Source organism: Xenopus tropicalis, chromosome 4 (genome assembly GCF_000004195.4).
Source record: "Xenopus tropicalis strain Nigerian chromosome 4, UCB_Xtro_10.0, whole genome shotgun sequence".
Lineage (NCBI taxonomy): Eukaryota > Metazoa > Chordata > Amphibia > Anura > Pipidae > Xenopus > Xenopus tropicalis.
Window position 1 is genome coordinate 138,317,326 of NC_030680.2, and position 22,590 is coordinate 138,339,915.

The 22,590-nt window shown below is 40.7% G+C and overlaps 1 protein-coding gene across 1 annotated transcript in view; it reads right to left on the bottom strand.

Annotated features, from left to right (window-relative positions):
- il17rc (interleukin 17 receptor C) overlaps positions 1-22,239 on the bottom strand; it is a 45,713-nt gene extending 23,474 nt beyond the window's left edge. Inside the window, exons 1-5 of the mRNA XM_002941672.4 lie at positions 21,768-22,239; positions 3,414-3,435; positions 2,233-2,388; positions 1,744-1,896; positions 809-936 (exon numbers count right to left, since the gene is read on the bottom strand). Coding sequence (XP_002941718.2) covers positions 809-936; positions 1,744-1,896; positions 2,233-2,388; positions 3,414-3,435; positions 21,768-21,845 — 537 coding nt within the window. The 5' untranslated portion in view covers positions 21,846-22,239. The remainder of the gene's footprint in view (positions 1-808; positions 937-1,743; positions 1,897-2,232; positions 2,389-3,413; positions 3,436-21,767) is intronic.
- Positions 22,240-22,590: the final 351 nt, after the last annotated feature.

Consider the following 22,590-nt stretch of genomic DNA (forward strand, 5'->3'; position numbering starts at 1 on the left):
ACCGCACAAATGAGGCAATGTGGTTCTCCATCCAACAGGAAAATCAACATCTGGCTGATGTTTGGGCAGATATCATGAAGGACCCTAATCAGCATCTTAAATCTGCTGTTGTGCCAGCCTTTATTTATCTTGCTTCTTATTTCTCCTTTCATTATCTTTATTTTTTCTTTTATTATATACAGTAGTATGTTCTCATGTACAACAGGTAGAACTCAATGATATAAAACTCAAAATATAAAGTGACATGAACTAGCAAGGTTTTAGTTCCATTAATGCAGATGTGGAAGTTGCTAAGTCAGGGTTTGCCAATCTCTAAGTATCCCTGGCATGTAAAAATAATAAAGCCCTCTGTCTCACATCGCAAACAAAACATCACTGTGTTGCCAACCAGGCTGGTTCCCATAATCCCATAATTCTGTCTCATTGTCCCACCCTTCCCGTTTTCCCTTGAAATATGGTTCCCTTTTCTGCTGCTGGTTAACTAAAGAGAACAAGAAGAGATTTCTGTTTCTATTTTAACACCTGCAGTTGGCAAATGTTATTTTCCATTTTTGTCAAATTAAAGTTAGCTAAAAGTTAAACTTTATTAAAAGCATTTACAGTTCAGGCAAAACAACCCCTCACCCTACACATAAACATGAGAGTAAAATCTCCCCTGATGCAGTAAATTAAGGCAACCAGTCAGCAGTTGCTTTGACTGTTCTAGTATATACCCGGTTGACTACTTAAATGATGCAAACTTTTCCTTTGTTGCTACATTAAGAGCCATAATATCCTTCTAGTTTAGTGGCAGAAGCTGGATACCTACCACTTGCACAGGGCCTGTATGCTGACTGGGAGGTATAGAAGATATGGGCATGCGTACTTCCACCATGACACAGGAACTGCTGTGGGGACCGTTAAGGGATATGAAGAAGTTGGCACAGATGAATGAATCTGTTTAAAAAAAAAACCAATGTATTAATGGTGATTTTAAAGAGGTTTTCATTAGCAAGCATGTTTTTTATAAAAAATGTAGTTCCAACAATAGAATCTTTCCTTCTCACTGTCTGTGCATATAAAAATAAGTTAATTTATCCAGGCTGCAAAACAAGCTAATCTTTGCCCAATATGGCCAAACATTTGCCCCTCAGGGCAATGATCACTACCCTTAAGAGGCAAGTGTCTCCTGAACTGTCTGAGATTCAGGCCTTGGTTCCCTGTCCAATCAATATCAGAAGGCCATATAGTGTATCAATTGGAAAGGAGATTGCTGGGTTTACTTGGAAGGGTTGAACTTGATGGACTCTGGTCTTCAAGCCCTATGTAACTATGTTTTGGCCACTCTCAGGCAAATCTGGGTCTGGGTCCCTGTCCTGCCCAAACATCAGTGCATCCATGGACAGAATAGTAAAAGGATCCACAGCTCCCTCCAACTTCTGTTCTGCTCGGCTCATTCAGGGCATCAGCCAAAGCAATGAACTACTAGAGTTTGGCTATTCATTAGGATGGTTGAATTGGGCAACAATAAACTTGGCCCAAGTATGGCTGCCTTTACAATTTAGCTCAGTGGAACAATTACTGGGAATTCATGGGAACAAACCTGACTATAAAAACAGAAGTCAGGAGAAATTTGGACGAGGGGTGGATAATTGTTATGGGCAACATCCTCTCTACCCTCTCTAAACATTTGCAGTACAGCACATACAACAGCAAGACCAAGGTTCTGGTAAGTTAACTATAAGCACTTCCACCAGCACATACCGTTACTGTGTAATCCAGTGTCTAAATATCGACTGTCACTTGAAGCTTCTTCTTCTTCATCATCTTCCTCCTCCTCTTCATCTTCATCATCTTCATCATCATCATCTTTATCATAGCCATCACAGCCTTCCCCTTCTAGTTTTTCCATTCCCTCTACAGTGGATGAAGATGAAGTGAACTTAAATGGATGCAACTTTATAATATCAGCTTTACAAACATAACTTTTGTGCACACTTCAGTAAGAGCACTGTGTAATATAAGATTGTGTAATATATGGAATTGTAAATTTTGTTCTTCTGTGGGGTGAGAAAAAATGATGTTAGTTATATGTACTATAGGGGTGCACTTCTTTCAGATGTTGTTGAGCTACAAACAATGGCTGACAGGTGCCCCCTGTACCTGTGCCATCTATAGCGCCGGGCTGAACTGCTCTTGCAATCACTATGCTTGACTCAATGTCCAATAATAATAATAAAACACGTAAATTACCTGTTAGATAGGTAAGTGACACCTCCAGCTTCACCACCACACAGGGAATACAGTTGTTTTCAGATGTGCAGTGGAACACTGTCTTGGAACTCATGTGTGTTGGAATCAAGACAGGCGAATGGGGTTCATACTGATCACCAGGTAGGCACCACATATCTGTGTCAAGAAAAAATAATAGAAGAGGGGAAAACAGGATCTGTTTTAGTTAACAGCAGTGTACAGGAAATACTTATATTGAATGTAAGGCTGATGCCACACGTGGCGTTTTTCTGCTGCGTATTTTCTAATTCTCTTGGCGGCTGAAAAACGCCCAATATCATCATCCATACAAATAACTTGAAAAGACTCGAAGCAAACCACACAATGCGGAAATACGCTAGAAAACGCCTTAGCGCGGATTTTTCAAGCGTTGGCCGAAATACGCCAGTATTTGCACAGCAAGCTATTCCTATGTATACGCAAAGGCAGCTGCCAGACCTAGCGGAAATACGCGGTGTTTTTTGCTATTTCGCACTATTAGCACCATGGAAACTGGATTTGCTTACGTCACCAGTACTAGGCTGAAAAACGCTTAGAAAGGCTTAGAAAAAACGCAACGGAAAAACACCACGTGTGGCATCAGCCTAAAATCCTGTCTCCATTTTACTTGAACTGAAGCAGAAATGAATTTGCTGTTTCGATCCTGGTTTTCTCCATTAGGAGCCCCAGCCATCCCAGATCTTTTGCTCCTCTCCCCATATTACTAGTAGTGATACACCGAATCAAGGATTTGGCCACGATTCTGCCTTGTTCAGCAGGATTTAGCTGAATCCATGCCTCTGGCAGAACCAAATCTAATTCCTTAAAATAATTGAACTTTTTATCACATAAGCAGAGAAGTTGAAAATTTTTCGATACGGAATTTGGCCAAACCTTTCACAAAGGATTTGGGTTTTGGCAGGATCCTAAAATAGTGTATTCGGTCCATCCCTAAATTCAAGTCAGTGTTTAGTATGTGTTTCTCACACCACCCCCTCTGCCCCTACATCCAAGGACAAACTGCTAAAATGTCTCTGAATATACAAAACACTCCCTACTGCTGCATATCAGAAATGTACTCAAATATGCTGTGATATCTGCTTTTCTACATATTTCTCCTCTCTAAGGAATGCAGATAAACCAGAATCAAATACAATACTTACCAGACGATCTGCAACTCAGGTTCTGAAATAAAAAGAAGAAAGAAGAAGAAAAATGAATAATATGGAACACATACAATACAACAATACACAACAATTCAGCTCTCTGCTTGTTGCTACAACTTCCATGGAAACTGGGAATTCTAGATTAATATCTAAAATAAAGATTAGGCACAATATCAAGAATCTTGATAGCCATAGGTTGTATGTACTATATATCACTAAGGATTTTGAGACAATGTTGCAGGCTGGAGTTATACAGGGAACTCTGAGTATCACTCTTGTATTATAAGGGATAATGTACCCCCTACTGTAAATGATAAGGATATTAGAAGTCACTGGGGGGTTCTGTGACCATATAAAGGCACAAGGCTGCAGGCTGAGTTATACAGGGAACTCTGAGTATCACTCATGTATTATAAGGGATAATGTACCCCCTACTGTAAATGATAAGGATATTAGAAGTCACTGGGGGGTTCTGTGCCCATATAAAGGCACAAGGCTGCAGGCTGAGTTATACAGGGAACTCTGAGTATCACTCATGTATTATAAGGGATAATGTACCCCCTACTGTAAATGATAAGGATATTAGCAGTCACTGAGGGGTTCTGTGCCCATATAAAGGCACAAGGCTGCAGGCTGAGTTATACAGGGAACTCTGAGTATCACTCATGTATTATAAGGGATAATGTACCCCCTACTGTAAATGATAAGGATATTAGAAGTCACTGGGGGGTTCTGTGCCCATATAAAGACACAAGGCTGCAGGCTGAGTTATACAGGGAACTCTGAGTATCACTCATGTATTATAAGGGATAATGTACCCCCTACTGTAAATGATAAGGATATTAGCAGTCAGTGAGGGGTTCTGTGCCCATATAAAGGCACAAGGCTGCAGGCTGAGTTATACAGGGAACTCTGAGTATCACTCATGTATTATAAGGGATAATGTACCCCCTACTGTAAACGATAAGGATATTAGCAGTCACTGAAGGGTTCTGTGCCCATATAAAGACACAAGGCTGCAGGCTGAGTTATACAGGGAACTCTGAGTATCTCATGTATTATAAGGGATAATGTACCCCCTACTGGTAAATTATAAGGATATTAGAAGTCACTGAGGGGTTCTGTGCCCATATAAAGGCACAAGGCTGCAGGCTGAGTTACACAGGGAATTCTGTACCTCCTGCAATTATTTATAAGGGCATTAGAAATCACTGTGGGGTTTTATGATCATATAAAGTCACAAGTCAAGGAACTCTTTGGATCATTCACCTATTATTATCATTACCACATTTGGTTAGGCCCGGACTGGCAATCTGTGGGTTCAGGCAAATGCCAGAGGGGCTGCTGTAAGGTGCCATAGACAGTCACTATTTATTGGGCTGGGGGGGGCTGTTTGGGCCTCCGTGTACATGAAATGCCAGGGGCTATTTTGAATCCCAGCCCATGCCTGTGTGTGGTTGTTGGTTTGTCAGCACAATATGATTAGACTATTTTCCCAACAACTCCATGACCTGCTGATATTTCTAAAGGACAAGCCCTTAATTCCAAACAAACCAGGCATCTAGCCCTGCAGCAGCTCATACATATTCCCTGCCAAATCACCACATGGGTATGTGACTTAGTGATATCAGGTGACGACTCCAGCATTAGCACCAAGGCCATAGTTATTTTGGCTGAACATTCAGCCCGTCATACTGGGAATTCCTATTTGTATTTTGGTTGAAGCCAACAGAAAACAGTTTGTCTCTGGTTGCTAAAAACATTCATTCCTCACTTCTAAATGGCAGGGTTACACAATCACAAAGCTTGCTTGTGGTAAAGGCAAAATATAGCTTATTATTATTGGATATCTTTTAATTTTAAGCAACACAGACACCTGTAGTTTTATTTGTTTGTCACAGAACTGCAGTCAGACTTCCCTTAGATGCTGGGGGCATGGCTTCCCCTTGTGCAGTGGGCTGGCTAGACAGGAATGCAGCTATAGTAACAAAGGAATATTTCCTGCCTATGAGGTCAGGGCTGGGGTTGCCACCTTTACCTGAAAAAATTACCAGCCTTTCTATATTTTTCTCTTTTTTCCCTATTTTTTGGTGGGCTGCTGTAAGATGCCATAGACAATCACAGTTTATTGGGCTGTTTGGGCCTCTCTGTACATGAAATGCCAGGGCCCATTTTGAATCCCAATCCTGACCTGCGTGTGGTTATTGGTTTGTCAGCACAATATGATTAGACTTTTTTCCCAACAACTCAATGATGTGCTGTTATCTCTAAATATATTTCAAATACAGGTATGGGATCCGTTATCTGGAAACCCATTATCCAGAAAGCTCCGAATTACGGAAAGCCTGTCTCCCATAGACTCCATTTTAGTCAAATGATTCATAATTTTAAAACTGATTTCCTTTTTCTCTGTAATAATAAAACACAACCTTGTAACTGATCCCAACTAAAATATAATTGCCTCTTACTGGGGGCAGAAAAGTCCTATTGGGTTTATTTAATGGTTAAATGATTCCCTTTTCTCTGTAATAATAAAACAGTACCTGTACTTGATCCCAACTAAGATATAATTACCCCTTATTGGGGGCAGAACAGCCCTATTGGGTTTATTTCATGGTTAAATGATTCCCTTTTCTCTGTAATAATAAAACAGTACCTGTACTTGATCCCAACTAAGATATAATTACCCCTTATTGGGGGCAGAACAGCCCTATTGGGTTTATTTCATGGTTAAATGATTCCCTTTTCTCTGTAATAATAAAACAGTACCTGTACTTGATCCCAACTAAGATATAATTACCCCTTATTGGGGGCAGAACAGCCCTATTTGGTTTATTTAATGGTTAAATGATTCCCTTTTCTCTGTAATAATAAAACAGTACCTGTAATTGATCCCAACTAAGATATAATTAATCCTTACTGGGGGCATAACAATTCTATTGGGTTTAATTCATGTTTTATTGATTTTTTGGTAGATCCAAATTACGAAAAACCCCTATCCGGAATACCCTTGGTCCCGAGCATTCTGGATAATGGTCCTATACCTGTATATGATTGGCTGCTATGAGTTCCAAATTTCTGTGCCCCTTTTCCAACCGTTCAACTGAATTTCACCCAAATGGCCTACTTTCCCATAAATACAGAATCCTGTCTGGCACGCTGTCCAGTTCTGCATATTTATCAGCTCAGCCGTAGGACGTGTCAATCAGTACAATTTCAGGCACGTAAAATTAGCTACAGATGCCAGGCAATAACAGTGCCATAAACCCTTTGTGTCATAATATTATATATACGACAAAGGTTAATGCGTCACTGTGACTGTTCCCTCCTAAATTCACTTCTTCAGAGACATCCACAGATTGACAGTAAGGCAATTCTTCAGCGATAAAAAATATTCAAATGCGTCAAGCTAGCAAAGATATCATAAATACCACTACGTACAGGGTGTCCTTCTTGCACCCATCCAGTATTTACTGAGCATGTCTATTGACCAGTGAAACAAGTCAGTCTAATAAGGGGTATCGAAAAAATCAAAACCACTAAATGATTGAAATAAAGGGAGTAATGCCAAAAACATACCCCATATGTAATTTCAGGTACAAAATTTGCCCGGGGCAGTAATCCTTAGCAACCATAAGATGTTTATTTTCAATTCATTTTTTTTTATAAACAGGTCACTGCTGAATCCTACCTGCTGATTTTTGCTATAGGTGATTTGACATGTAGCAAACCTTGGACCAGTGATCCCCAATCAGTGGCTCAGGGGCAAAATGTTGCTGCCCAACCCCTTGGATGTTGCTCTCAGTTCCCCCAAAGCAGGTAGTTATTTTTGAATTCCTGATTTGGCGGCAAGTTTTGGTTGAATGAAAAAAAAGATTTCCTACCAAATAAAGCCCCCTATAAGCTGATAGGGTGCATAGAGGCCCATAATAGCCAATCACAGCCCTTATTTGGCTCCTCCATGAACTTTTATGGTCCTTGTGCTGCTCCCCAAGTCTTTTTGAGTGTGGCTCATGTAAGAGTAAGAAAGTTTGGGGACCCCTGCCTTAGACCCTACATAACCCCATAAAAGACACAAGAGCTCAATTAAGTTACACTGGAGTGCTAAGGGGCACTTGCACTCCAGGGTAACCCTAGAGCAAGTGGCAAGGGCAGGGTCCCATTGCAGCTGAGCCTCCTATAATATATTAAAATATTAGCCATAAAGCAGGCAAGACAGAAATTAAGATTTAAAAATCGTGCACCCTTTTAATTCTGGCCACATATTGAATCCACATCCTGTATGGCTACTTAGCAATTCAGATGCATGCTGTGTGGCTTCACATAAACCAGCACAGGCTGCAGAATGCATCTAAATCAGCCATGCAGAATGTGGATTTAATATGTGGCCAGTGTTACAGGGGTGAAGTGGTAACCCCAAGCATAGGGAGCTGGCAACTGGCTGGGTAGAGACACACAAGCCTGGGACCCAATGAGATCTCCTCTATAACCTGCTATCTTTCATATGTGTCCAGCGAGTAAGGATTAAGAACCCTTTGATTAGCAACATTTTTGAAATTGCACAGGCACTCTGTGTACTGAAAACTGCCAATAAAAGTAAAAATGAATTGAAAAACATACCAACCAACAGGGAATGTGGGTTGACTGCTTTCGGAGGGGGCGTATTATCTATAAATGTAATGTCTATTGAAAGCATTATCAGTCCGCTTCTCTTCTCTGGTTCTGACTTTTAAAACAATGTACAATGACCCAAAAAACAATCATAAAATCCAGGAAAACATAAATGGGGGAGGTAAAATAAGGATATTACTGTAAAACAAGTGTAAAAGGAGAAAAAGTGACTTAAAATGCTTCAGTAACATTCGCAGGGGATAAGCAGTTGTTTGTCGGGGTAATGCTCCCATTAAAATACATTAGAACAGGAAGGGACTGCAAACAAAGTACATAAATAAATAAAAGGTAAAATCCAGAAAAATGTAAAATGGAAGCTTGACTTAACAGGAACCATTTCTCTTCCAGATCTGTTAATCAACTGGTTGTGCTACATTCCACTCCAGCAGGGAACGAGATAGAAGCAGCCAGACAGAAACTGCTTTCACACAAATCTACAAATAACTTTATAACTCCTGAACTTTGAACTTCTCCTTTAGCTGCAAGGCAGTTCACCTGCAAGTTAATTTGTAATGATATAGAGACAGTAATAATCTTAGATAAGTGATCCACAACCAGTGGCTCTCGAACAACATGTTGTTTACCAACCCCTTGGATGTTGCTCCCAGGGGCCTCAAATTAGGTGCTTATTTTTGAATTTCTGGTTGGGAGGCAAGTGTTGCTTACCTAAAACCTAGCATAAAGCCAAACAGAGCCTTCTATAGGCTGCCAGTCCACATAGGGGCAACCAAACAGCAAATCACAGCTCTTATTTGCACCCCCAGGAATATTTTCCATGCTTGTGTTGCTCCCCAACAATTTTTCCATTTGAATGTGGCTCACGGGTTTAAAAGGTTGGGGATCCCTGTCTTAGATAATCTGCAATCAGTCCTCTTGTGTTGTTTCTGCTGTGTTCCAACCAGGCCCGGACTGGCAATCTGTGGGATTGGCAAATGCCAGAGGGGCTGCTGTAAGGTGCCATAGACAGTCACTATTTATTGGGGGTGCTGTTTGGGGCTCTGTGTACTTGGAATGTGGATTCCCAGTCCGGACCTGGTTCCAACTATTTTTCTGCCTCTTTCCAGCCTAAAATTTAAAATGTTACCAAATATTGAGGGGCCTCTATCCCTAGTGACCACAAAGCAAATAAAATACAGATTGTTAGAACACAAATTACTTATTATTTTGGTTATACAGGACTCTCTTCCAATCATATCTTTACCCTTGAAGCCACTGCCTGGCTGCTAGGGTAAATGGGAGCCTAGCAACAGTTTAAATTCCAAACTAGAGAGTTGCAAAAAATAGAGTTGAATAATTCACAAATCATAAAGAATAAAAAAAAATAAAGGCCAACTGCAAACTGTTTATAACAGCACAACTTCATACTTAGAAAGCCGTGCTAATGGCGCAAACAGATGCAAAACTGATGTTCTTTTTCCCATAAAAACGAACAGCGCACCAGAGCCCCCCCTTTAGATTAGAGGAACAGAACTTTCAGTGAGGTGAGGGCAGTGAGGTTGGGGAATGCCCTTCCTAGTGATGTTTTAATGGCAGATTCTGTTAATGCCTTCAAGAGGAGCCAGGGTGACTTCTTGAACAAGCATAGTATCCAAGGCTATTGTGCTACTAATATCTACAGTTAGTATTGATGTTTGCATATATAGTTTATGTATGTGAGTGGATAGATAGGTCAGTGTGGGTCTGTATGTGAGTGGATAGATAGGTCAGTATGGGTCTGTATGTGAGTGGATAGATAGGTCAGTATGGGTCTGTATGTGAGTGGATAGATAGGTCAGTATGGGTCTGTATGTGAGTGGATAGATAGGTCAGTGTGGGTCTGTATGTGAGTGGATAGATAGGTCAGTGTGGGTCTGTATGTGAGTGGATAGATAGGTCAGTATGGGTCTGTATGTGAGTGGATAGGTCAGTATGGGTCTGTATGTGAGTGGATAGATAGGTCAGTATGGGTCTGTATGTGAGTGGATAGATAGGTCAGTATGGGTCTGTATGTGAGTGGATAGATAGGTCAGTATGGGTCTGTATGTGAGTGTATAGATAGGTCAGTATGGGTCTGTATGTGAGTGTATAGATAGGTCAGTATGGGTCTGTATGTGAGTGTATAGATAGGTCAGTATGGGTCTGTATGTGAGTGTATAGATAGGTCAGTATGGGTCTGTATGTGAGTGTATAGATAGGTCAGTAGGGGTCTGTATGTGAGTGGATAGATAGGTCAGTATGGGCCTGTATGTGAGTGTATAGATAGGTCAGTAGGGGTCTGTATGTGAGTGTATAGATAGGTCAGTAGGGGTCTGTATGTGAGTGGATAGATAGGTCAGTATGGGTCTGTATGTGAGTGGATAGATAGGTCAGTGTGGGTCTGTATGTGAGTGGATAGATGGGTCAGTATGGGTCTGTATGTGAGTGTATAGATAGGTCAGTAGGGGTCTGTATGTGAGTGGATAGATAGGTCAGTATGGGCCTGTATGTGAGTGTATAGATAGGTCAGTAGGGGTCTGTATGTGAGTGGATAGATAGGTCAGTATGGGCCTGTATGTGAGTGTATAGATAGGTCAGTATGGGTCTGTATGTGAGTGTATAGATAGGTCAGTAGGGGTCTGTATGTGAGTGGATAGATAGGTCAGTATGGGTCTGTATGTGAGTGTATAGATAGGTCAGTGTGGGTCTGTATGTGAGTGGATAGATAGGTCAGTATGGGTCTGTATGTGAGTGGATAGATAGGTCAGTGTGGGTCTGTATGTGAGTGTATAGATAGGTCAGTATGGGTCTGTATGTGAGTGGATATATAGGTCAGTGTGGGTCTGTATGTGAGTGGATAGATAGGTCAGTATGGGTCTGTATGTGAGTGTATAGATAGGTCAGTATGGGTCTGTATGTGAGTGGATAGATAGGTCAGTATGGGTCTGTATGTGAGTGGATAGATAGGTCAGTATGGGTCTGTATGTGAGTGTATAGATAGGTCAGTATGGGTCTGTATGTGAGTGGATAGATAGGTCAGTATGGGTCTGTATGTGAGGGGATAGATAGGTCAGTATGGGTCTGTATGTGAGTGGATAGATAGGTCAGTATGGGTCTGTATGTGAGTGTATAGATAGGTCAACATGTATCTGTATGTGAGTGTATAGATAGGTCAGTATGGGTCTGTATGTGAGTGGATAGATAGGTCAGTGTGGGTCTGTATGTGAGTGGATAGATAGGTCAGTATAGGTCTGTATGTGAGTGGATAGATAGGTCAGTATGGGTCTGTATGTGAGTGTATAGATAGGTCAGTATGGGTCTGTATGTAAGTGGATAGATAGGTCAGTATGGGTCTGTATGTGAGTGGATAGATAGATAGGTCAGTATGGGTCTGTATGTGAGTGCATAGATAGGTCAGTGTGGGTCTGTATGTGAGTGGATAGATAGGTGAGTATGGGTCTGTATGTGAGTGGATAGATAGGTCAGTGTGGGTCTGTATGTGAGTGTATAGATAGGTCAGTATGGGTCTGTATGTGAGTGCATAGATAGGTCAGTGTGGGTCTGTATGTGAGTGGATAGATAGGTCAGTATGGGTCTGTATGTGAGTGGATAGATAGGTCAGTTTGGGTCTGTATGTGAGTGGATAGATAGGTCAGTCTGGGTCTGTATGTGAGTGGATAGATAGGTCAGTATGGGTCTGTATGTGAGGGGATAGATAGGTCAGTATGGGTCTGTATGTGAGCGGATAGATAGGTCAGTCTGGGTCTGTATGTGAGTGGATAGATAGGTCAGTCTGGGTCTGTATGTGAGTGGATAGATAGGTCAGTATGGGTCTGTATGTGAGGGGATAGATAGGTCAGTATGGGTCTGTATGTGAGTGGATAGAAAGGTCAGTATGGGTCTGTATGAGAGGGGATAGATAGGTCAGTATGGGTCTGTATGTGAGTGGATAGAAAGGTCAGTATGGGTCTGTATGTGAGTGGATTGATAGGTCAGTATGGGTCTGTATGTGAGTGGATAGATAGGTCAGTATGGGTCTGTATGTGAGTGTATAGATAGGTCAGTATGGGTCTGTATGTGAGTGGATAGATAGGTCAGTATGGGTCTGTATGTGAGGGGATAGATAGGTCAGTATGGGTCTGTATGTGAGTGGATAGATAGGTCAGTATGGGTCTGTATGTGAGTGTATAGATAGGTCAGTATGGGTCTGTATGTGAGTGGATAGATAGGTCAGTGTGGGTCTGTATGTGAGTGGATAGATAGGTCAGTATGGGTCTGTATGTGAGTGGATAGATAGGTCAGTATGGGTCTGTATGTGAGTGGATAGATAGGTCAGTATGGGTCTGTATGTGAGTGTATAGATAGGTCAGTATGGGTCTGTATGTGAGTGGATAGATAGGTCAGTATGGGTCTGTATGTGAGGGGATAGATAGGTCAGTATGGGTCTGTATGTGAGTGGATAGATAGGTCAGTATGGGTCTGTATGTGAGTGTATAGATAGGTCAGTATGGGTCTGTATGTGAGTGGATAGATAGGTCAGTGTGGGTCTGTATGTGAGTGGATAGATAGGTCAGTATGGGTCTGTATGTGAGTGGATAGATAGGTCAGTATGGGTCTGTATGTGAGTGTATAGATAGGTCAGTATGGGTCTGTATGTAAGTGGATAGATAGGTCAGTATGGGTCTGTATGTGAGTGGATAGATAGATAGGTCAGTATGGGTCTGTATGTGAGTGCATAGATAGGTCAGTGTGGGTCTGTATGTGAGTGGATAGATAGGTGAGTATGGGTCTGTATGTGAGTGGATAGATAGGTCAGTGTGGGTCTGTATGTGAGTGTATAGATAGGTCAGTATGGGTCTGTATGTGAGTGCATAGATAGGTCAGTGTGGGTCTGTATGTGAGTGGATAGATAGGTCAGTATGGGTCTGTATGTGAGTGGATAGATAGGTCAGTTTGGGTCTGTATGTGAGTGGATAGATAGGTCAGTCTGGGTCTGTATGTGAGTGGATAGATAGGTCAGTATGGGTCTGTATGTGAGGGGATAGATAGGTCAGTATGGGTCTGTATGTGAGCGGATAGATAGGTCAGTCTGGGTCTGTATGTGAGTGGATAGATAGGTCAGTCTGGGTCTGTATGTGAGTGGATAGATAGGTCAGTATGGGTCTGTATGTGAGGGGATAGATAGGTCAGTATGGGTCTGTATGTGAGTGGATAGAAAGGTCAGTATGGGTCTGTATGAGAGGGGATAGATAGGTCAGTATGGGTCTGTATGTGAGTGGATAGAAAGGTCAGTATGGGTCTGTATGTGAGTGGATAGATAGGTCAGTCTGGGTCTGTATGTGAGTGGATAGATAGGTCAGTATGGGTCTGTATGTGAGGGGATAGATATGTCAGTATGGGTCTGTATGTGAGTGGATAGAAAGGTCAGTATGGGTCTGTATGTGAGTGGATAGATAGGTCAGTATGGGTCTGTATGTGAGGGGATAGATAGGTCAGTATGGGTCTGTATGTGAGTGTATAGATAGGTCAGTATGGGTCTGTATGTGAGTGTATAGATAGGTCAACATGGATCTGTATGTGAGTGTATAGATAGGTCAGTATGGGTCTGTATGTGAGTGTATAGATAGGTCAGTATGGGTCTGTATGTGAGTGTATAGATAGGTCAGTATGGGTCTGTATGTGAGTGTATAGATAGGTCAACATGGATCTGTATGTGAGTGTATAGATAGGTCAGTATGGGTCTGTATATGAGTGGATAGATAGGTCAGTATGGGTCTGTATGTGAGTGGATAGATAGGTCAGTGTGGGTCTGTATGTGAGTGGATAGATAGGTCAGTATGGGTCTGTATGTGAGTGGATAGATAGGTCAGTATGGGTCTGTATGTGAGTGTATAGATAGGTCAGTATGGGTCTGTATGTGAGTGGATAGATAGGTCAGTATGGGTCTGTATGTGAGTGGATAGATAGATAGGTCAGTATGGGTCTGTATGTGAGTGTATAGATAGGTCAGTATGGGTCTGTATGTGAGTGGATAGATAGGTCAGTATGGGTCTGTATGTGAGTGGATAGATAGGTCAGTATGGGTCTGTATGTGAGGGTATAGATAGGTCAACATGGATCTGTATGTGAGTGTATAGATAGGTCAGTATGGGTCTGTATGTGAGTGGATAGATAGGTCAGTGTGGGTCTGTATGTGAGGGTATAGATAGGTCAGTGTGGGTCTGTATGTGAGTGGATAGATAGGTCAGTGTGGGTCTGTATGTGAGTGGATAGATAGGTCAGTGTGGGTCTGTATGTGAGTGGATAGATAGGTCAGTATGGGTCTGTATGTGAGTGGATAGATAGATCAGTATGGGTCTGTATGTGAGGGGATAGATAGGTCAGTATGGGTCTGTATGTGAGTGGATAGATAGGTCAGTATGGGTCTGTATGTGAGTGGATAGATAGGTCAGTATGGGTCTGTATGTGAGTGGATAGATAGGTCAGTGTGGGTTTGTATGTGAGTGGATAGATAGGTCAGTATGGGTCTGTATGTGAGTGGATAGATAGGTCAGTATGGGTCTGTATGTGAGTGTATAGATAGGTCAGTGTGGGTCTGTATGTGAGTGGATAGGTCAGTGTGGGTCTGTATGTGAGTGGATAGATAGGTCAGTATGGGTCTGTATGTGAGTGGATAGATCGGTCAGTGTGGGTCTGTATGTGAGTGGATAGATAGGTCAGTGTGGGTCTGTATGTGAGGGGATAGATAGGTCAGTATGGGTCTGTATGTGAGTGGATAGATCGGTCAGTGTGGGTCTGTATGTGAGTGGATAGATCGGTCAGTGTGGGTCTGTATGTGAGTGGATAGATAGGTCAGTATGGGTCTGTATGTGAGTGGATAGATAGGTCAGTATGGGTCTGTATGTGAGGGGATAGATAGGTCAGTATGGGTCTGTATGTGAGGGGATAGATAGGTCAGTATGGGTCTGTATGTGAGTGGATAGGTCAGTATGGGTCTGTATGTGAGTGTATAGATAGGTCAGTATGGGTCTGTATGTGAGTGTATAGGTAGGTCAGTGTGGGTCTGTATGTGAGTGGATAGATAGGTCAGTGTGGGTCAGTATGTGAGTGTATAGATAGGTCAGTGTGGGTCTGTATGTGAGTGGATAGATAGGTCAGTGTGGGTCTGTATGTGAGTGGATAGATAGGTCAGTATGGGTCTGTATGTGAGGGGATAGATATGTAACTAGGACAACAATCTATACGGAACCATTTTTATAGTGAGCTGACCCAGCCCTTTAAAGGAGAACTAAACCATAAAAATGAATATGGCCAGAAATGCTATATTTTATACACAGAACTTATTGCACCAGCCTAAAGGTTCAGCATCTCTACAACAATAATGATCCAGGCCTTCAAATCTGTCGCAGGACATTTTTAAATGTGTTAGTGACTGCAAATGCTCAGTGGGCTCTGAGCAGCTGCTGAGAAGCTGAGCTTAGGGCTTGTTGCAAATTATCAATGAGGTTTGCCTATCATATAGGCTGATGCTACAGGGCACATTACTAGATTATGATGCTAATTTCACTGGTTTAAGAGCTTCCATGTACCAGTAATCTATATTATCTAACCAACCTTATATTGTGCCATTTATATTCTATATATACAGTATAGTGTGACATTTATATTCTATATATACAGTATAGTGTGCCATTTATATTCTATATATACAGTATATTGTGCCATTTATATTCTATATATACAGTATAGTGTGCCATTTATATTCTATATATACAGTATAGTGTGCCATTTATATTCTATATATACAGTATAGTGTGCCATTTATATTCTATATATACAGTATATAGTGACATTTATATTCTATATACACAGTATATTGTGCCATTTCTATTCTATATATACAGTATAGTGTGCCATTTATATTCTATATATACAGTATAGTGTGCCATTTATATTCTATATATACAGTATAGTGTGCCATTTATATTCTATATATACAGTATATTGTGCTATTTCTATTCTATATATACAGTATATTGTGACATTTATATTCTATATATACAGTATAGTGTGACATTTATATTCTATATATACAGTATAATGTGCCATTTATATTCTATATATACAGTATATTGTGCCATTTATATTCTATATATACAGTATATTGTGACATTTATATTCTATATATACAGTATAGTGTGACATTTATATTCTATATATACAGTATAGTGTGCCATTTATATTCTATATATACAGTATAGTGTGCCATTTATATTCTATATATACAGTATATTGTGACATTTATATTCTATATATACAGTATATTGTGACATTTATATTCTATATATACAGTATAGTGTGCCATTTATATTCTATATATACAGTATAGTGTGCCATTTATATTCTATATATACAGTATAGTGTGCCATTTATATTCTATATATACAGTATAGTGTGCCATTTATATTCTATATATACAGTATAGTGTGCCATTTATATTCTATATATACAGTATAGTGTGCCATTTATATTCTATATATACAGTATAGTGTGACATTTATATTCTATATATACAGTATAGTGTGCCATTTATATTCTATATATACAGTATAGTGTGCCATTTATATTCTATATATACAGTATAGTGTGAGTGGGCCCCTAAGTTCAGGTAAGTGACAGCAGCACAGAGTATGTGCAGGGAATCAGCAGAAAAGAAGATGGGGGGCTACTGGGGGAATCTTTGGGGGTACAGATCTTCCCTGCTAAAGGGCTGGTACAGAAGTCCAAAACATAATGTACAACAGTTATACCCTACTTCTTTAGTTAAGCTTTAGTTCTCCTTTTAGTAGAGTGACTATACAACCTAGCCCAATATATAATATACAAACACAAAACAAGTGACTGTTATATTACCCACACAAGAGTTACCCCTAGCAACACCGATTACTAAGAAGGGTTATATGTACCAACCAGGTCCCTTTGTGCCTGAGCACCCAGCACATTTGTTTGCTTATTAAACAACATAGGGCTAGTTGTTTGTGCTGCCAAAAAATGTGTAGGGTTCACTTCTGAGCAATGATACGGAATGAGGAAGGTTTAAAACACGCAATGGGCAAGGGCTGATAAAAGCAATTAATGTTCTTTTAATACACACACACGGCATGAATACAAATCTCTCCTTAATAGTATCTCTCACCCAGGAACAATGCATCACAAGCACTATAGGATTACTATGTGCCTTAGGTTCCCAGCTATGGTAATGGCTGACATGGTTTAGGATGAAGCACTCCATCATCAGGAGGAGAGGGGGCATTGCAGTTTCAAGGCATTAAAAACCGTCCCTGTTTTTCCCAGGTTGTAAGTAACAGAAAAATATATTTTTTTTTATGGCTTGCTTAGGATAAGTGCTATTCTAAGCACTTTTGCAATTTCTATTCATTACTTTGTTATTCATTCATATAAACAGTACATACAGTAAACCCCTAATGGAATTGTAAATAAAATAATGAATGTAAATTGCAAAAGTGCTTAGAATATATTAAAGGTTTACTTATCCTTAACTTGAGCCCCATTGTGTCTGCAAAAGCAGAGAGCTGGCATCCCTCTAAAATGTACCTTAGTGTGTGCTAACTAGTTATCTAATTGGTTTGGTAGGTTGATTTGCAAACCCTGCTGATAAGGTTAATTAAAATCATGTTGATTTAGGGTTCAGTGTAGAACAGGTGGCCAGGCCTGCGAGCACAAAACGCACTGTTACAGGTAATCAAATGTAATTGCTTCTGTATTCCAATCAATATGCTGTATTCCAGTCAATATGCTCTACATCTTTAACAATATGACTTTTGGGAAGAAATGTAAAGGAGAACTAAACCCTTAAAGAATATGGAAAGAATGTGCTGTGAATCAAAAGCGATGATGGGAAATACTGGGGCATCTTCAGAGGCAAAAATCTTACAGCTGTGGTGGCCTTGGTCAGGTACAAAAGCCCAAAACATAAAGTGCTGTATTTCTGCCCATAACGTGGCCATACTGTACACGGGCCGATTGTAGCTGCCGATATCAGTCCCTTAGACCGATTTGGTAGCTTATTGGCCCATGTAGGGGCACAAACGAGGGGCCTGAAATCGAACAGATACCGATTTGGCAGGTTAAAAAATGTAGTCAGAATCGGGGACTGCATCGGCTCGTGGATGCGGTCCCCGAACCGACTGTGTCTATTACCGGCGTTCTAATTTGACCAAATTAGCCTAAATTCACCTGATATCGCCCACACGTAGGTGGGGATATAGGTAAAAGATCCACTCGCTTGGCGACCTCGCCAAGCGAGTGGATATTAACGTCTATGCCACTACTCTTTAGGTTTAGTTCAGAATTACAGAAAGTTCAGAATTACGGAAAGGCAATCTCCCATAGTACAGGTGTGGGATCCCTTATCTGGAAACCCATTATCCAGAAAGTTCCGAACAACAGAAAGGCCATCTCCCATAGACACCATTATAAGCAAATAATTCAAATTTTTAAAAATGATTTCCCTTTTCTCAACTAAGATATAATTACCCCTTATTGGGGGCAGAACAGTCCTATTGGGTTTATTTAATGGTTAAATGATTCCTTTTTCTCTGTAATAATAAAACAGTACCTGTACTTGATCCCAACTAAGATATAATTACCCCTTATTGGGGGCAGAACAGCCCTATTGGGTTTATTTAATGGTTAAATGATTCCCTTTTCTCTGTAATAATAAAACAGTACCTGTACTTGATCCCAACTAAGATATAATTACCCCTTATTGGGGGCAGAACAGCCCTATTGGGTTTATTTAATGGTTAAATGATTCCTTTTTCTCTGTAATAATAAAACAGTACCTGTACTTGATCCCAACTAAGATATAATTACCCCTTATTGGGGGCAGAACAGCCCTATTGGGTTTATTTAATGGTTAAATGATTCCCTTTTCTCTGTAATAATAAAACAGTACCTGTACTTGATCCCAACTAAGATATAATTACCCCTTATTGGGGGCAGAACAGCCCTATTGGGTTTATTTAATGGTTAAATGATTCCCTTTTCTCTGTAATAATAAAACAGTACCTGTACTTGACCCCAACTAAGATATAATTACCCCTTATTGGGGGCAGAACAGTCCTATTGGGTTTATTTCATGGTTAAATGATTCCCTTTTCTCTGTAATAATAAAACAGTACCTGTACTTGATCCCAACTAAGATATAATTACCCCTTATTGGGGGCAGAACAGCCCTATTGGGTTTATTTAATGGTTAAATAATTCCCTTTTCTCTGTAATAATAAAACAGTACCTGTACTTGATCCCAACTAAGATATAATTACCCCTTATTGGGGGGCAGAACAGCCCTATTGGGTTTATTTAATGGTTAAATGATTCCCTTTTCTCTGTAATAATAAAACAGTTCCTTGTACTTGATCCCAACTAAGATATAATTACCCCTTATCGGGGGCAGAACAGCCCTATTGGGTTTATTTAATGGTTAAATGATTCCCTTTTCTCTGTAATAATAAAACAGTACCTGTACTTGATCCCAACTAAGATATAATTACCCCTTATCGGGGGCAGAACAAGCCTATTTATTCAATATTTAATGATTTTAAGCAGACTTAAGTTATGGAGATCGAAATTATGGAAAGATCCCTTATCCGGAAAACCCCAGCTCCCGAGCATTCTGGATAACAGGTCCCATACCTGTACAGACATAACATTATCTAGATATGTTTCTGGGTTAATTCTGAATGAATCATAAGGAAATAGGCAATGAATCATAGTAAAAAGTGGCATGCAAATTGCATACAAAGACTGGCACAACAGGACTGATGTTTAATAGTAGCAAACCATATAACGATTTGGGGACACGCCCCTTCGTCAGACATCATGTCTGAAATGACTGCAATGGCAGCAGATTAACCCTCGCAGTGCTAAGGGGCGTGTCACTACATTTATATTCATGCCTCCGTGTTGCACAGCATAATAGTAACTAGTTGGAGCACTTATAGGCAGTGAGCCAAGCCCAAGTATTGCTGCTCAGTTGCATCTATTACAACATACCTAGCGTCTACGTGGGTTGTTTTATGTTACAGAAATGCCTCTCACATTGTTCCAGGGGAATGTGAAACCAAAAGTGCATGGTGTTTTACAGGGCTTAGTGTTATCTGCTATAAAACCTCTGCCATTTAACCCTATTTCACTTTGAATAGGTATCCCCATGGCTACAGAGCTGCGTATACATATAAACCTGGGTTCCCCAACCTTTTTTTACCAATGAGCCCCAATCAAACATAAAAAGAGTTGGGGAGCAACACAAGCATAAAAAAAGTTCCTTAGGTGTGACTGGCTATTTGGTAGCCCCTATGTGGACTGGCAGCCTACAGGAGGTTCTGTTTGGCAGTACATCTGGTTTTCATATAACCAAAACTTGCCCCCAAGCAAAGAATTAAAAAATAAGCACATCCCGTGAGACCACCGGGTGCAAAATCCAAGGGGTTGGTGAACAACATGTTGCCCCCGAGCTACTGGTTGGGGATCACCGATATAAACTATAGTAGGGTTTCTGTAGCAAACACACATTTTACCAATGCAGAACAACAGTACATAATATTTGAACTACTGTAATACACTTTCAATTTTTGTTGTTACTGTTCCTTTAATCACAAAATAAGCTAGGCATTGTGGGAACTGGAGTCTTGGCTGGAGGGGAGCTGACTTCTGCAACACTGTTTCAAACCTTTGTTTTAATGGTATAGATATGGGATCCCTTATCCGGAAACCCATTATCAAGAAAGCTCCGAATTATGGAAAGCCTGTCTCCCATAGACTCCATTTTAATCAAATAATTAAGAATTTTAAAACTGATTTCCTTTTTCTCTCTAATAATAAAACAGTACCTTGTAATTGATCCCAACTAAGATATAATTACCCCTTATTGGGGGCAGAACAGCCCTATTGGGTTTATTTCATGGTTAAATGTTTCCCCTTTCCCTGTAATAATAAAACAGTACCTGTACTTGATCCCAACTAAGATATAATTACCCCTTATTGGGGGCAGAACAGTCCTATTGGGTTTATTTCATGGTTAAATGATTCCCTTTTCTCTGTAATAATAAAACAGTACCTGTACTTGATCCCAACTAAGATATAATTACCCCTTATTGGGGACAGAACAGTCCTATTGGGTTTATTTAATGGTTAAATGATTCCCTTTTCTCTGTAATAATAAAACAGTACCTGTACTTGATCCCAACTAAGATATAATTACTCCTTATTGGGGGCAGAACAGCCCTATTGGGTTTATTTAATGGTTAAATGATTCCCTTTTCTCTGTAATAATAAAACAGTACCTGTATTTGATCCCAACTAAGATATAATTACTCCTTATTGGGGCAGAACAGCCCTATTGGGTTTATTTCATGTTTAAATGATTCCCTTTTCTCTGTAATAATAAAACAGTACCTGTACTTGCTTCCAAATAAGATATAATTACCCCTTATTGGGGGCAGAACAAGCCTATTTATTCAATATTTAAATGATTTTAAGCAGACTTAAGTTTTGGAGATCCAAAGTATGGAAAGATCCCTTATCCGGAAAACCCTGTATCCTGAGCATTCTGGATAACAGGTCCCATACCTCTACTAACATTTTTTACCAGGATAATTGCCCACCTCCCTTCCCCCGTAGCACCCACTAAACAAAACCTACCCCAGTGCAAGTGACTGTGCAGAATCCATAGTGCAGGGTAAGTGCCAGTAGGAATAAGATGACAGTCGGCTGATTCATGGCTGGGGGACACCTTCCCAGTACGGTACAAAGTATCACTTACGAAACAAATTCGGGTGTTGGTAGGTATCTGTCAAAGGGCTTTGAACATTGTTGCCCTCAGGGGAGTGGTACCCATGCCATGGGGAGAAAGGGGAAAATAAAGTGTATATTGGGCAAAGGCAGGATGGTATGTCCCCTGGCAGAGTGGAGGCACATGAGATAACAGGTCAGTGACCATTTAGGTTGGTGGGTGGTATGGCAGCTCCTGTATCCCACTCTATCCTTTGTACCTCTGGCTCATAACTTGGTCTCCTGGTGAGCAGCCCCTTCATCCAGCTTCATACAATCCTTATCCTTGGGCACCTGCTCTCCCCAGCTGCCTCCACTGCGCTCCCTTTCCCGGTACTGAAACTGCGTGTCTCTAGAGTGCCAGGACTTTGCTTCCTTGGTCCCGCCCTTGGCTTTTCGCCCCGCCCTCTACTCACCTGTCAGGGAAACCGGTCAACATAAACACTAGTCACTCAGTGTGTGGCACCTCCAGCGTCCAAGGGCATCCTGGGAAAGTGCCCTCAGGCACTCTGGGATAAATAATAGAAAGCAAGTTGAGGGAGAAGAGTCTGTATCTGTGGGGTAGTGTCAGGAACAACATTGTATTAGACACAACCCAGTACAGTATTTGACTCAGGGAAGAGTGAATAGCAATATGAAGGGTTATGGTGACAGCGCAGGATTAGATTAGCAGAGAGGAGATTTTATGAAGGAC